Below are 15,846 nucleotides of genomic sequence, written 5' to 3' on the forward strand. Positions count from 1 at the left end.
GACATATTGTAAACATCCTTCCTTTAGCTACTCAGATGTTTCAGTTCGCTAAGTTTGAATGCTGGCGTTTAGCCTGGCAAGTCTACCTAGTTGAGCACTCAACCCTCATGAACCAGCTTTCAACGCCCAACTCCCTTGGCATCCTAATCTTACAACCCTTAAATAATTGAATCGGGGAGGACAAAGCCGACAGACCTATATTAGACAGAAGATAGTCCTTCCTACTCTGTTAACAACATTTGTTTCTACCGGGTTAATTCGGGCCCTAAGGGAGAAATAGACCCGCACCGGACGAGTTAAGCTCTAGGCGTTTTCTCGTAAGACTCTACACCATCTTCCTTGTTGTTCAAAACTCAATACTAGATATTATCTAGACTCTAGAGAAACCAAATATGAAAACCAAATTAGCAAGCTCTAAGTGTTTCTTCATTAATGGGTGCAAAGTATATGATGCAAGAGCTTAAACATGAGCACAACAATTGCCCAGTATCAAATTATCCAAGACATTTTAGAATTACTACATGTAGCATTTTCCAATTCCAACCATATAACAATTTAACGAAGAAGAAACTTCGCCATGAATACTATGAGTAAAGCCTAAGGACATACTTGTCCATATGCTACAGCGGAGCGTGTCTCTCTCCCATAGAGTGAATGCTAGGATCCATTTTATTCAAACAAAACAAAAAACAAAAACAAACCGACGCTCCAAGCAAAGCACATAAGATGTGACGGAATAAAAATATAGTTTCAGGGGAGGAACACGATAATGTTGTCGATGAAGAAGGGGATGCCTTGGGCATCCCCAAGCTTAGACAGCTTGAGTCTTCTTAGAATATGCAGGGGTGAACCACGGGGCATCCCCAAGCTTAGAGCTTTCACTCTCCTTGATCATATTGTATCATACTCCTCTCTTGATCCTTGAAAACTTCCTCCACACCAAACTCGAAACAACTCATTAGAGGGTTAGTGCACAATAAAAATTAACATGTTCAGAGGTGACACAATCATTCTTAACACTTCTGGATATTGCATAAAGCTACTTGGACATTAATGGATCAAAGAAATTCATCCAACATAGCAAAAGAGGCAATGCAAAATAAAAGGCAGAATCTGTCAAAAGCGAACGGTCCGTAAAGATGGATTTTATTAAGGCACCGAGACTTGCTCAAATGAAAATGCCCAAATTGAATGAAAGTTGCGTACATATCTGAGGATCACTCACGTACATTGGCATAATTTTCTGAGTTACCTACGAGAGAATTAGACCCAGATTCGTGACAGCAAAGAAATACATTTCGCGCGATAATCCAAATCTAGTATTTACTTTACTATCAAAGACTTTACTTGGCACAACAAAAAACAAAACTAAGATAAGGAGAGGTTGCTACAGTAGTAAACAACTTCCAAGACTCAAATATAAAACAAAAATACTGTAGTAAAAACATGGGTTGTCTCCCATAAGCGCTTTTCTTTAACGCCTTTCAGCTAGGCGCAGAAAGTGTATATCAAGTATTATCAAAGGGTGGTGCATCTACAGCGGGGTTTTGAGTTTTCTCAACCATGCATAGTATATTTGATACATAAGTTTCAGCGGCTCCCTTTTCATTAGTCTTGGGCTTGCTACTCTCATCAAACAAATTTTCAGGAACAAGCCAAGTATAGTTATTTTCTAGTGCATCATTCATAGCTAGGAGTTTACATGGTATTGGTGCTTTGATCTCCCCACCATCATTAATATTATTAGTGTACCTTATTCTATCCATGTCCATTTTTTCAAGGAGACCAACAAAATTAGTATGAGAACCAAGCATATTAAATTTAGCAAAGACCTTTCTAGCCTCTCTTGCTAGACCACCAAATTCTCTAAGAAGGGTTTCTAAAACAAAATCTTTCTTTTCCCCTTCTTCCATATCACCAAGTGTAAGAAACATGTGTTGGATTATAGGATTGAGATTAACAAATTTAGTTTCCAACATGCGAACTAAAGCGACGGCAGCAATTTCATAAGTAGGAGCAAGTTCTACCAAATGTCTATCTTCAAAATCTTCAACGGTACTAACATGATTGAAAAATTCTTCTATATTATTTCTCCCAACTATAGACCCGCGTCCTACCGGTATGTCTTTTGTGGTAAAATTAAAAGGAAACATGATGAATCAAGTAAAGTAAATGCAAGTAACTAATTTTTTTGTGTTTTTGATATAGCAAACAAGATAGTAAATAAAGTAAAGCTAGCAACTAATTTTTTTTGTGTTTTGATATAATGCAGCAAACAAATAAGTAAATAAAGTAAAGCTAGCAACTAATTTTTTTGTGTTTTGATATAATGCAGCAAACAAATAAGTATAAAATAAAGCAAGACAAAAACAAAGTAAAGAGATTGGGAAGTGGAGACTCCCCTTGCAGGCGTGTCTTGATCTCCCGGCAACGAGCGCCGGAAAAAGAGCTTGATGGCGTGTAACTCACACGTTCGTTGGGAACCCCAAGAGGAAGGTATGATGCGCACGGCGGCAAGTTTTCCCTCGAGAAAGAAACCAAGGTTTGTCGAACCGGGAGGAGCCAAGAAGCACGTTGAAGGTTGATGGCGGCGGGATGTAGTGCGGCGCAACACCGGAGATTCGGCGCCAACGTGGAACCTGCACAACACAACCAAAGTACTTTGCCCCAACGAAACGGTGAGGTTGTCAATCTCACCGGCTTGCTTGTAACAAAGGATTAACCGTATTGTGTGGAAGATGATTGTTTGCGAGAAAACGAGTAAAGAACAAGTGTTGCGGCAGATTTGTATTTCGAGTATAAAAGAATGGACCGGGGTCCACGAGTTCACTAGAGGTGTCTCTCCCATAAGATAAAAGCATGTTGGGTGAACAAATTACGGTCGGGCAATTGACAAATAGAGAGGGCATAACAATGCACATACATGACATGATAAATATAGTGAGATTTAATTGGGCATTACGACAAAGTACATAGACCGCTATCCGACAAGCATCTATGCCTAAAAAGTCCACCTTCGAGGTTATCATCCGAACCCCTTCCGGTATTAAGTTGCTAAACAACGGACAATTACATTAAGTATGGTGCGTAATGTAATCAACAACTACATCCTTAGACATAGCATCAATGTTTTATCCCTAGTGGCAACGACACATCCACAACCTTAGAACTTTACATCCTCGTCCCGAGATATCAATGGAGGCATGAACCCACTATCGAGCATAAATACTCCCTCTTGGAGTTAAGAGCAAAAACTTGGCCGAGCCTCTACTAATAACGGAGAGCATGCAAGATCATAAACAACACATAGGTAATAACTTGATAATTAACATAACATAGTATTCTCTATCCATCGGATCCCGACAAACACAACATATAGTATTAAGATAGATGATCTTGATCATGTTAGGCAGCTCACAAGATCCAACAATGAAGCACAATGAGGAGAAGACAACCATCTAGCTACTGCTATGGACCCATAGTCCGAGGGTGAACTACTCACTCATCACTCCGGAGAGCGACCATGGCGGTGAAGAGTCCTCCGGGAGATGAATCCCCTCTCGGCGGGAGTGCGGGAGGAGATCTCGAGAATCCCCGAGATGGGATTGGCGGCGGCGGCGTCTGCGGAAGGTTTTCCGTATCGTGGCTCTCGGTGCGGGGGTTTCGCGACGGAGGCTTTAAGTAGGCGGAAGGGCAGGTCGGGGAGGCGACGCGAGGGCCCACACGGCGGGGCGCGCGGCCGGGAGGTGGGCCGCGCCGCCCGGCGTGTCGCCGCCTCGTCGCCCCACTTCGTTACGTCTTCGGTCTTACGGAAGCTTCGTGGCAAAATAGGACCACAGGCGTTGATTTCGTCCAATTCGAGAATATTTCGTTACTAGGATTTACTGAAACCAAAAACGGTAGAAAACGACAAGCGGCTCTTCGGCATCTTGTTAATAGGTTAGTTCCAGAAAATGCACGAATATGACATAAAGTGTGCATAAAACATGTAGATATCATCAATAATGTGGCATGGAACATAAGAAATTATCGATACGTCGGAGACGTATCAGGACCTTTAAATAGGCGAAGAGGCGGAGTCGGAGGGCTGACGAGGCGGTGACACAATAGGGGGGCGCGGCCCCCCCTCTGGCCGCTCCAGCCTGGCGTCTCGTGGCCCTGTGGCCCCCCTCTGTTGCCTCTCGGGGTGTTCTGGAAGCTTCGTGGATTTCTAAGATGCTGGGCGTTGATTTCGTCCGATTCCGAGATATTTTCCTTACTAGGATTTCTGAAACCAAAAACAGCAGAAAACAACAACTGGCCCTTCGGCATCTCGTCAATAGGTTAGTTCCGGAAAACGCATAAATATGACATATAATGTGTATAAAACATGTGAGTATCATCAATAAAGTAGCATGGAACATAAGAAATTATAGATACGTTTGAGACGTATCAGCAATCATCTTCAGGATTTTCCAGCTCATAATCTTGCTGCGTTTTCCCTAAATGAGTAAAAGGAAGCGGGTCAAGAAAAAGCAAGCGAAGGACAAATATTAGGACCCGAAGAAATAGCAAGGATCTGAGTACTTACTAACAAAACGTCGACTCTACGACTCAAAGCGAGTAAGGATTTCTTTTTCGCGGGCAGCATGTTGAGCTATGTTGTCGCTCAAAGAAGTTTCCACGACATGGAGTCTTTTTCGAAGATCTTCGACAGCGGCAACATCTGTTTCAGCTTTCTTGCGGGCTTTTTCTCTTCGCTCTAACTTGATAGCAAGAGCGTCAGCATGTTTGTTAGTCTCCGCAAGAGTCCCTGGCAAAATAGACGACAATAAACTGTCATGACAAAATTATGAAGGAATCTATTCAGTAGAAGAGGCAGAAAAAAATAGTACCTTCAAGCTTGGTGGCATAATCACGGTACCCGATAAATTGGGTACCGAGGCGGACAAATTCCTTCATCGAAGGCTGAAGAGAAGACCATAGAAAAAAAAGAAATCAATATAGGAAGCAAAAGCTCGACAGGCACCAAGCAAAAACCAGAGGGGAGTCCAAAGCACTGAAATGTTCGGAATATAAAAAAAAAGAGGAAGAGACAACTCACATCATCCATTAAAGGAGTCGTGGAACCACCAATTAACATGGCAGGCTCCTTGGCTGGCTCTATCCTAGCTCTCTTTGGTGAAGAGGCTCGGGGGCTCGCAACTGGAGTTGGGTGCACGATGTCTTGCTGAGGAGGCGAGGTTTCATCCCCATCCGGATGAACTTCAGAGATAACTAAAGTACGAGACGTACTCGTTCGAGCAGTCACGTCTATAGGTGGATTTTCATCATCGTCACCACTACAATAAATAAGGCGACAATATAAGAAACAGTGCAGACAAAATATCGGGAGCAATTAACAAAAAGAAACAAAGAACTTACGAGCTGACAAGAGCATCTTCATAAGGATTGAAAGTTGTCCTTGCAGCATCAGGAACAACTTCTTCGGCAAGAGAAGCGCCGGCTTTGGAGGTGCCGGAATCGGCAACTTCGTCCATTTTCCTCTTGTTCTTTGGAGAAGCAGCTGAGGAGGAGAGTGTGCCGATGCGGTAGCCTCGGATTCAACTTCTTTTTCAGAGGATGCTGCGGATTTTTGAGAACCCGCGACTTCACTCTCAGGACGAGAAGTACCCTGGTTGTCGTCGGTGACAACAACCCGTTCTTCGACTTCTCCACCTTCGGGAAGGGGAGGAAGAGGCGACGCAGTTTTGTGGTCCTGGACAAGATAGGAAAAAGTATTGACAGGAATTTGTATCAATAACAGCAGTTGAAGAAATAGCAGTATAAAAAGAGAAACGAAGGATGAATGAACAAGCAGACGACAAAAATATATAACCTGCGGGAGCGCGTTGGTGGCGCTATATGGTGTCACACGGCAAGATGACGGGACGGTGTCTTTCTTGCTAAGCGACGAGATTTTCGGACAAGTTTTTCTAAGTCCTTGACCGGTAAATCTATCGACAGGCGATCCACATCCTTGTCGCCAGCATACATCGAAAGGGGGTTTTTGCGAGCTTGCAAAGGCTGCACCCTAATCCTAAGGAAATATGCCGTGATTTGGATACCCGACAGTTCTTGTCCACGGGTATTTGGAAGCTCATGGATGCATGTCATCAGCGCCTCAGTCGCCGTTTTTTCTTCATCGCTAGCCTCTGCATCCCAAGACCGGCGGCGACAGATTTTTTCGTTGCCATCGAAAGGGGGAATGTTGTGTTCCTCCGAGTCGTGGCTTTCCTCGTGGATATACAACCATTTTTTAAGCCACCCTTGAACTGAGTCAGGGAATTTGACGTCAAAGTATTCGACATCAGGGCGGACGCAGATAACAACACCGCCTATGTTATAGGCAACGTTGGCAGAGCCATTACGGCGAAGGAGGAAAATGCGCTTTCATAAAGCCCAGTTAGGCTGGACTCCAAGGAAAGGTTCGCAAAGGGTGATAAAGATCGAGATGTGGAGGATGGAGTTGGGAGTAAGATGGTGAAGTTGCAATCCGTACACAAAAAGCAACCCACGTAGAAAATCGTGAATGGGGGAAGAAAAGCCGCGGATGAGGTGGTCAACAAAACTGACCCGATACTCGATAGGAGGGGATGGATAGCTCTCCTCGCCGGGGAAGCGCATCGACTCTTTCTTCTTGCTGATCCCAAGCTTCTTCAGCAAGTTGATTTCTTGGGCGGAGATTTTGGATCTCTCCCACTCAGTGTTCCCCAGATCTTCCGCCGCCATCTTCGAGTCGGGGGTGCTGTGCCTCGTGAGTCGTGCGCGCGGTGGCATCAACAGTGGCGTGAGCGAAAAGTGCGAGTGTGGTTGAGCTCAAGAAGTGTTGAGCGCAATGGGGGATTTTTGCAGAGGAGAGCAGAGGTGCGGCGCGAGCGAAAGGGCGACTGGAGGAAGAAGATGACCTTAAATAGAGAATCGGTGAATTGACGCACCGTTGGATGGAAAAATTGTGAGATGGATGCTGTACATGTGGATAAGGGGTAAAAGCGTATTTTTACTGCGAAGGAAAGGAATAGGCGCTACAGTACGTGCGCCAGGAAAAGTGGAGACATGTGTCCCCCACTTGCACGATGTGTCAACTTGATAAGGATTTTGGGCCCGCAAGGCAGAGAGAGAGCAGTACTCGCGTCTTCCCGATACAGTGATCATGGCTATCGTCAGTGATGATGTCACCTTGCCAAAAGAAAAATCTCGGCTATAAAGGTTAATGAAATTGGCGGCAGACAAAGACTATGGATTATTTCGGGAATCCTTTGATCAAATACAAGTTTTTGCTCAAATGCTCGGGGGCTACTTTGAAAAAAAAAAAAAAATTCGAGTATGACAAAATAGAAATGGCGAGAGCCTATGACCAAATAAAAGCATTTGTTCATAGCCTCGGGGGCTACTCCCATCGGGAGCGCTGGTCGCGCACCCGATAGATATGAAAAGTTCAAGAAAGAATAACAATATAGCGACATAAGGCGTTAAAGTGTTGAGCCTACAACCAAGCACTAGTCCTTGGCTGTAGCCTCGGGGGCTACTCCCATTGGGAACGCTGTTCGCGTGCCCGATAAAATTAAAAAAAGAAGAAGAAGTGAGCATATTTCGAGTTATACAAATAACTCTGCATATACTCCCATCGGGAAGGCAAGATAAGTCATCCGTTGAATCAATAAATGTGCTATTACAACAGCCGAAAAAGCACTCGACAATATATTCTCAGAGCGCCAAAGTCGCGAATAATCTCTGAATGCCTCAAAACTCTGCGAAGGTAAGACCCCAGATCCGTTCTGAGCGGCGTGGCACCGTCTACGACGTCGGTTTGCTACTTTTTCCGTATCAACGAGATACGAAGAAAAATCCTAACGGACGCGTTAGGTACCGATAAAATATGAGCCGGGACTCGACGGAATGGTAAGACCTTAAGCGGCACCTGTCGAAGTTAACACCAGTATCCCGAGATCATGTCCAGGGACGTGATCTTGAAGTAGGTCTTTGCGGATTGCCACTAGAGCAGTTAACTAGTACCTGATCCGTCAGATGAACTAGCCCCAATTACCATTATGCCTGTACAATATATAATTGCATATCTAAAGGTATGTGATAAAATCGACAAAGCTATTGGATGATTGTAAAGTTGGAGATTTTCCCTGATTCTTCGATTCAAGCAAAATCTCGGGGGCTACTGACATAGGCATCCCCAATGGGTCTGCCGAAGATGGTACCCGGGGTTTACCGAAGGCCCATGAGTCGAGGAATATGAAGTTGAGAAGCCCAAGTTATGTTAAGGAAAGTTAGAATTGTATTAGGAAATATAGACTTGTAATTTTACGGGACGGGTTAGAAACCCTCCCGGTCTCTGTAACTTGTGTATTACGAATCCCTCGGCTCCGCCACCTATATAAGGGGGAGTAGAGGGACAAAGAGAGGATCGATTCATTGTTTCACGCAACCCTAGTTTTCATAATCGTCGAGTACTTTTCGGCTGAAACCTTCGAGATCGACTTGCCCTCTACTTCCGACTAAAACCCTAGTCTACAATCTGTAGGCATTGATAAGTTAATCCCTTGTCAGGCACGTACTTTAACGGAGTGGCCGGTGGCGCGCACTCTGGAGGAGGCGGTGCCATCTGGCCTTCCCACGTGGCCAGCGGCAGATGTGGTGGTGGAGGAAGAGACGCGATGTGCTCCGCCACCAAAGCGAACAAGACGACGTCCTCCAGGCCAAGCTAGAGATGCCCTTATCCAGACTCTGCATATTGCAGTTTGGACATAGATCTAAGTGTGGAGAAAATCCAAAAAAAGAAAATTTGTAGGATAAAGGCAACCATGAGTAGAGGATGATTCAGATGCACACAACCTGTTTAATGGAATGCATCTCTTTATTTTCTTTTCCTCCATATATCACCCCTACATGGATTTTAGGGAATGGGTATATGTAAGGGGGAGCTATGAAGTATTGCCATCCATATTCTGATTTACTGCTATTTTATTTCTAGCAACAAAACTAATTATTCTCTTGATAAATAAGGTTTCAGACTAAGCACCACAGTGTTTGTAGTCTCCATGTCTCTACGCGGTGCTCTCATGGGGTGTGAGAGTGCGCACCATCCAGTATCGTTGATGTCAACTTCCTGTTTCGGGGTGAGTACCTCCATGCAGGCTGGCCAGCTGCATTTTTCACGGATGATGAGTATTAGAATATTAGAATCTCCATAAAAAATTGGGGTCGAATCCTACAAAATACTGCGCCCCTCCGTTATATAAAATAAGTCGAAGATCTATTAAAAATTAGATATATCTGAATCGCCGCGATGCATGGATTTGCTGTGGGATTTCAACGAGGTGCTCTTTCATGACGAGCACTATGGCGTGCGGGATAGATCTGATGCTCAGATTGAGCTGTTCAGGGATTGCATGGATGCGTGCAGTCTGTCTGATATGGGTTTTTCGGGCCCAAAATTCACTTGATGCAACTGGCAGGATGCTCAAAGCAATGTCAGAGTTCGCCTGGATCGAGCAGTCTGCAATGGTGACTTCGCTACACGGTTCGCCGACTGTCATGTCGAGAATGTGATCACAACATCCTCTGACCATTATGCACTTGTCATTGATTTCGTGGCTAGTGCAGCGAGACATGCGCAAGGTCAGGTACATAGGCTGTTTCGGTATGAAGCTGCATGGCACCGGGCAGACGACTACCGAGCGACATGGGAGGAAGTATGGGCCGACCGTCAGAGTGGGCCGAATCCCCTGCAGGCCACCTGGTCGACTATGGTTCAAATGGCTGGTTCCCTCCAAAATTGGAGCCCGGAGGTTTTTGGATCGGTTCGCAAGAAGATCCAACACTTGGAGAAGAAGCTCCGTCAGCTGCGCGAGTCAATGATCAGCCCTGAGGTGTTGTCAGAGGAAAGGATGATTGAGCAGCAACTGTGTGAACTGTTCGAGCGTGAGGAGATCATGGCCCGGCAGAGATCACGAGTGGACTGGTTGCGAGAGGGTGACCGGAACACGGCGTTCTTCCATGCACGTGCATCGGCAAGGAAGAAAACCAACCGCATCGATGTCCTAGTGCGGGAGGATGGGTCCAGGTGCGAGGATCAACAGGGGATCAAAGGCATGGTGCATTCCTTCTATGAGGATCTCTTCACTTCGGACCCTTTTCTGTCGATGGACGAGGTTCTGGATGCTATACCTGTTAAGGTTGATGACAATATGAATGCGTCACTTTGTGAGCAGTACTCTAATGATGAAATCAAAGAGGCTCTCTTCCAGATGGGACCGACGAAGGCGCCGGCGCCCGATGGTTTCCCTGCGTTGTTCTACCAAACACATTGGGGTCTTATTCAGAATGAGGTTTGCAACGCAGTTCGGGGTTATTTGAATGGAGTGGAAATTCCCGATGGCTTCTGCGACTCGGTTATTGTCCTGATTCCAAAAGTCTCAAGAGCTAAGCATCTGTCCAAATTCATACCTATCAGTCTATGTAATGTCCTTTACAAGCTGGCTTCAAAGGTTCTAGCAAACAGATTGAAGGTTTTGCTCCCGGATATTGTTTCGGAGTACCAAAGTGCTTTCATTCCTGGTCGTCTCATAACCGATATTGCCTTGGTTGCCTATGAATGTCTTCACACGGTGAGGAAACAGAGGAACAAGAGCCCCTTTTTCGCGCTGAAAATTGACATGATGAAGGCATATGCCCGCATTGAGTGACAGTACCTACATGGCTGTCTATCCAAGCTTGGCTTTGCGGACTGTTGGATTTCATCAGTTATGAGATGTGTGACTACAACGAGATATGCTATCAAAGTCAATGGGGAGCTAACTCCTCCAGTGGTGCCGTGGAGAGGGATCTGCCAAGGCGACCCTATCAGCCCCTATCTATTCCTATTGTGCACTGAAGGATTTTCATGTTTGTTGCAGAAGAAGGAGGGCCTTGGTGAGCTACATGGTTTGCAAAATGGCAGACAAGGTCCCCCTATATCCCATTTACTCTTCGCTGACGACAGTATCTTCTTTGCTAGAAGTGATAGTAGGAGTGTGAAATCTCTCAAGGACGTGCTTAATAAGTACTGTGCTGCTTCTGGACAGAGGGTCAATCTTCAGAAATCCTCTGTCTTCTTTGGACACATGTGCGTGTACAGTGTCAAACATGATGTGAAAGTGGCGCTGGAAGTGACTAATGAGGTCCTACAAGACTCCTACTTGGGTATGCCAACGGAGATCGCTCAATCGGACAAGGGTTCGTTCAAGTTCTTGTCTGACCGAGTGTGGAAGAGTGTATCTGGGTGGTCCGATCGGCCGCTCTCAAGGGCTGGTAAAGAAACCAAGCTCAAATCAGTCTCACAGTCTATTGCTAACTATGTCATGAGTTGTTTTCGGGTTCCTATTGGTATCTGCAATAAGATGAAGACATATGTTGCCAATGACTAGTGGGGTATAGAAGATGGAAAAAAGAAGCTTCATTGGCGGTCGTGGGATTGGTTAACGACGCCTAAATCCCTTGGTGGCATGGGGTTTAGAGACTTTGTTCTCTTCAATCAAGCGATGCTAGGAAAGCAAGCATGGCGCCTTCTGACAGAGCCCACGTCCCTGTGTGCAAGGGTCCTAAAGGGACGGTACTCCCTGACACTGACTTCTTGTCGGCTGTTAAACCCCAATCCTCTTCATATACATGGCGGTCAATTCTTTTTGGACGTGATCTGCTAGTACGTGGTCTGAGCTGCGGTGTTGGCAATGGTGAACGGATCAGCGCTCTGGGAGACTCTTGGGTGCCTGGATACAGGGCTGGTACTTTCACTACTCAAGAATTACCCGCAGATGCACATGTGTTTTTTCTTTCTCGATGATTCTGCCACTAGTTGGGACATGTATAAGGTCAATGAGTTCTTCTATGAGCCAATGGGAAGGGTGATCCAACACATACCAGTGAGCAAGTATGGAGGAGACGATTATGCTGTTTGGGAGCATACAAAGCTGGGACAATATTCAGTCAGGTCTGCGTATCGGCTGGCTCGGACTGAACGTTTTCTAGCTACTCGTGGAGCTGGGCGTGGTGGTAGCTCCGATATGATGCGCCAAGATAAGGAGTGGAAATCTATCTGAAGATTGTCCTGTGGAGGGTAGCGCACGACTGTCTTCCCACTGGCGTTCAGCTTCAGAGGCGTAATATACCAGCTGAGGATAGATGTGTGTTTTGTGGTCGATCGGAAATGGTGGAGCACATGTTTCTCTTCTGTCCCTTGGCTTCTGTTGTGTGGTCAGCGGTGAAGGATTTTGCACCGATCTGCTTGGACCGAGGGTCATTCTCCTGCATGAAATCTTGGCTATTCCAGTTCATTGCCAGAGCCTCGAAGTTTCAAGCTACAACCATGGCGGTCACTGCGTGGCATATATGGGAGGCACGTAATGACGCGCGACATGGTGTTGAGATTTTATCTCCGCAAAGAATTGCTGGCAGAATAGCAGTCTATGTCGAAAATATTCAGCAACATTGCTTCAAAACCCCGATGACTACAAGGTGTGATTCCTCTTCTTCAGTTCGTTGGAGTCCGCCGCCGGCCGGGAAGTTTTGTGTGAATGTGGATGCTGCAATTTTCAAGGACGAGAATCGCTTTGGATGGGGTGCGGTGGTTCGCGATCATCTTGGCTCTGTCAAGCTCACATGCAATGAAGGGACAGGAGGGATGGTTTCACCTGAATTGGCGGAAGCACTGGCTATACGTAGTGCTTTGAGAATCACTCGAGACAATGGCTTCCTTTGCATTGTTCTTGCCTCTGATTGCCTCTCGGTGATCCAGAAAATTCAGTCAAAGACGATGGATCGTTCTCAGGTTGGCTCTATCATCGGCGACATCAAACGTCTGGCTACAGAGTTCGACAGTTGTGTGTTCCAACATGTGGGACGCAGGATCAACGGCGTGGCGCATAAGTTAGCTCGGAGTAGTGAACAGGGTGTTTGTAATCTTTTTTTTGATGTTGTTCCGGAGTATATCCGGGTAGAACTCTGTAATGATGTTGATTGATCAATAAAGCGCCAAGTTTCTGTAATTTTTTTTAGATATATCTATACATTAAATCATACTTAGATTTGTCTAAATTTAGACAAATTTGCAGTATCCCTCCTGCAGTCAGGCTCCACCCTCTTCCCTCTTCCGTCTTCCCCCGATCCCCAAACCCCTACCACCCTTTCCCGTAGTGCGGAGCCGCCACTCCTCCACCCCGCGGTCCATTTCGCAAAACCTAGATCCGAATCCTCGCCGCCGGCCATGGCGAGTCGCCGGGCCATCTCATCAGCCCTCCGCACGGTCTCCCGCACCCGCGCCGCCTCCCCGTCGCCGTGTCCCCGCGCGCCGCTCCATCGCCCATCCCCCGCCGGCTTCCTCTTCAACCGCGCCGCCGCCTACGCGTCCTCCGCCGAGGCGCAACCGGTAAGGGCACGACCGCAAAGAAAATCCATGGTTGCTGTTTACGAATGGGAATGGCCACAGCATATTGATTTGTCGCTGATCATTAGCAAGGAGACACATGCGAAATGTTGACTCTGCACATCATGCCTGTCATGATATTGCCATCTTCGACACTAATTTTATGAACTCTGTTTTTTAGTCTATTCTTATCACCTAAGGAGGAAAATATTTGGTAGAATTAGATACTTACGTTACTGGATGATGCATGCCTCGAGACAAATTTTCTTGAGTGTTCGAAAAAAAAGATAATTTTTCTTGCTTGTACATCTCTATGGTCTGAGAATCGCTCAAAGCATAGAGTTATCTTGTTTCTTCGTCCTATAGTGGAAAAGGCGGAGTGTGCGTGTGCGCTTTGGTGGTTCTCACTAAGTATCATACAAATTGGCAGGTCCAGAGAACCATACATTTCCCAAAGTTGTAATATTGTGCTGCAGAATGACCTTATGAAAATGACATCAGTAAAATATGGAAATGTATTTTCATGATATTTTATTATTTTATAATTTGGTTGTGATGGATTTGAGACAATTGGGAGTAGTTAGTGGTGATGCTGCTGGTACAAATTGCTAACAGATAGTTTATTTGCGCAGACACGGCGGGTGGGTAACAAGGCCAAGGGCGCGAAAAGCGGAAAAGCCATGATGTTTCCGCTCCATTTTCATTACGAAGATGTATTGCGTGAGGACCTGCTGCTCAAACTTAATCACACCAATGTCATGGAAGTCCCTGGACTGTTTGAGATCAGACTGGTACCAAAATCTACCAATGATGCCAAAATCCAATTTGGAAAGTTGGCCATGGAGATTCTGTGTGGTCAGAGATCCATACATGCACAATTGCCCGACCATTTGAAATCAGGAAGGTCGGGATCCAATGCGTTTCTGGCGTCCCAGAAAGACGCCACATCTCTAAGGCAAAGCATCATTCGGGGGCATGGAATGTACAATTTCCTGGTCAGAGTCTTGACAGTAATGTCTATGTTGGATTCTAAGGTATCAATAGAACAGGGAAACTGCATCAAGTTCTTCATGGCAACTGAGTTTTGTGAGTTCTCCCCAGAGATAGAAGATCATTTCGAGATCTTTGAGAACATTGGAGGGTTCAATGTGACAATTGTCACTTCTGCCAGTTCAAAAGAGGAGACTTCCCTTCTGTGGAGTGGCTTTTTGCTCAAAGATGAAGGTGAAATTAACTAAGATGCTGGAGATGAAGCAGTGAGAGATCACAAGCTTCACGGCTAAATATGAACTAAGATGAAAGCTTTTAGCATTTTGCAATCTGATCTTTTCTCAGGTCAAGCATTCCAAGATGCCAAGAATGAAAATGTTGGGTACTTGGCTTTTCTTGCTGCATTAGTAGCCAGTCACTTGTGAAGTTTTGCCTCTCAAGTAGGCTATGATTCTGGATAGCAACTTGTGTAGATTTTATTTTGTTACCTGAAGCTAGCCAATATTTGTCTTGCGCTTAAACTTTATCATTCGAACTGATAACACATTTACCAAGACGCTGTGTTCCTTTTGTTGTTTTCCTTGTGGATGGACATATGGTGTATGTTACTCAAGTGAAACCAGGAGAGCAATTCCCAAGTATCATATTTCATTTTTTCCTAGGTGGTGGTCTCTTGTGAATTCTGGAAATTAGCTTGTTCTTTTTGTTGGAACGATGTGTTGGGCTAATGCAATTGTAGTTTGTTTGGTTGCCGGCATTATCCTTCCCTCTACTATGATTAATCTTCTCTCTAATTACAAGCTTGAAGTAAATAGTTCTCAACGTTCCCTATTTTCAAACCCTTTGTACCAACTATTCTTTTTAGACCAGTGACTTGCTATTGCCATTAACCATGCAGAAACAATTCAAACATGATAGCGTTAGAGAATAAGCATAAACTATTCACTGAAATCATTATAGAAATAACAGAAATACATGTGTACACGCAGATAGGATATGTACACTCTAGAAATAATTATAGAAATCATCAGAGTACATAGTTTATGCTTCATCATCACTGCAACTCTCTACAGCCACATATCCATTTCTTGTGCCCATCTGAAAAAAAAATGCAAGGTAGGAATACAATATTATACATCATTCATAAAAGGATGTCTTAACTTTGTCTAAATTTGAATGTATCCAGATCCGATTTAGTATATAGATACATTCACATTTTGATGAAGTTGGAACATCCTTTTATGGACAAAGAGAATACTATATGAAGAACAAGATGAACATATATCACATAACAATAGAAATAAAATGCAACCACAAAATATAGGAAAATAGAAATAGCACAATCAAGTTTCAAGGTCACATGACCAATACGAAAATATCCAAAGCAACAGATAAATCAACATCCAAGTTCAAATGGTAGTGCA

The 15,846-nt window shown here is 44.9% G+C and overlaps 1 protein-coding gene across 1 annotated transcript; it reads left to right on the forward strand.

Moving 5' to 3' along the window:
* Positions 1-13,194: 13,194 nt before the first annotated feature.
* On the forward strand, positions 13,195-15,066 carry LOC124683392 (60S ribosomal protein L5, mitochondrial-like). The gene is made up of 2 exons (XM_047217911.1): positions 13,195-13,435; positions 14,065-15,066. Exons 1-2 carry the CDS (start codon positions 13,274-13,276, stop codon positions 14,668-14,670), a joined length of 768 nt encoding a protein of 255 aa, XP_047073867.1. The 5' UTR covers positions 13,195-13,273; the 3' UTR covers positions 14,671-15,066.
* Positions 15,067-15,846: the final 780 nt, after the last annotated feature.

This window comes from Lolium rigidum, chromosome 1 (genome assembly GCF_022539505.1).
Source record: "Lolium rigidum isolate FL_2022 chromosome 1, APGP_CSIRO_Lrig_0.1, whole genome shotgun sequence".
NCBI classification, from domain to species: Eukaryota; Viridiplantae; Streptophyta; class Magnoliopsida; order Poales; family Poaceae; genus Lolium; species Lolium rigidum.

Excerpts from the sequence above, each read along its gene's own strand:
- LOC124683392 (XM_047217911.1), top strand. The coding sequence starts at position 13,274 with ATGGCGAGTCGCCGGGCCATCTCATCAGCCCTCCGCACGGTCTCCCGC. Across the intron at positions 13,436-14,064 it reads CCTCCGCCGAGGCGCAACCG|ACACGGCGGGTGGGTAACAA; the intron begins GTAAGGGCACGA and ends TTATTTGCGCAG.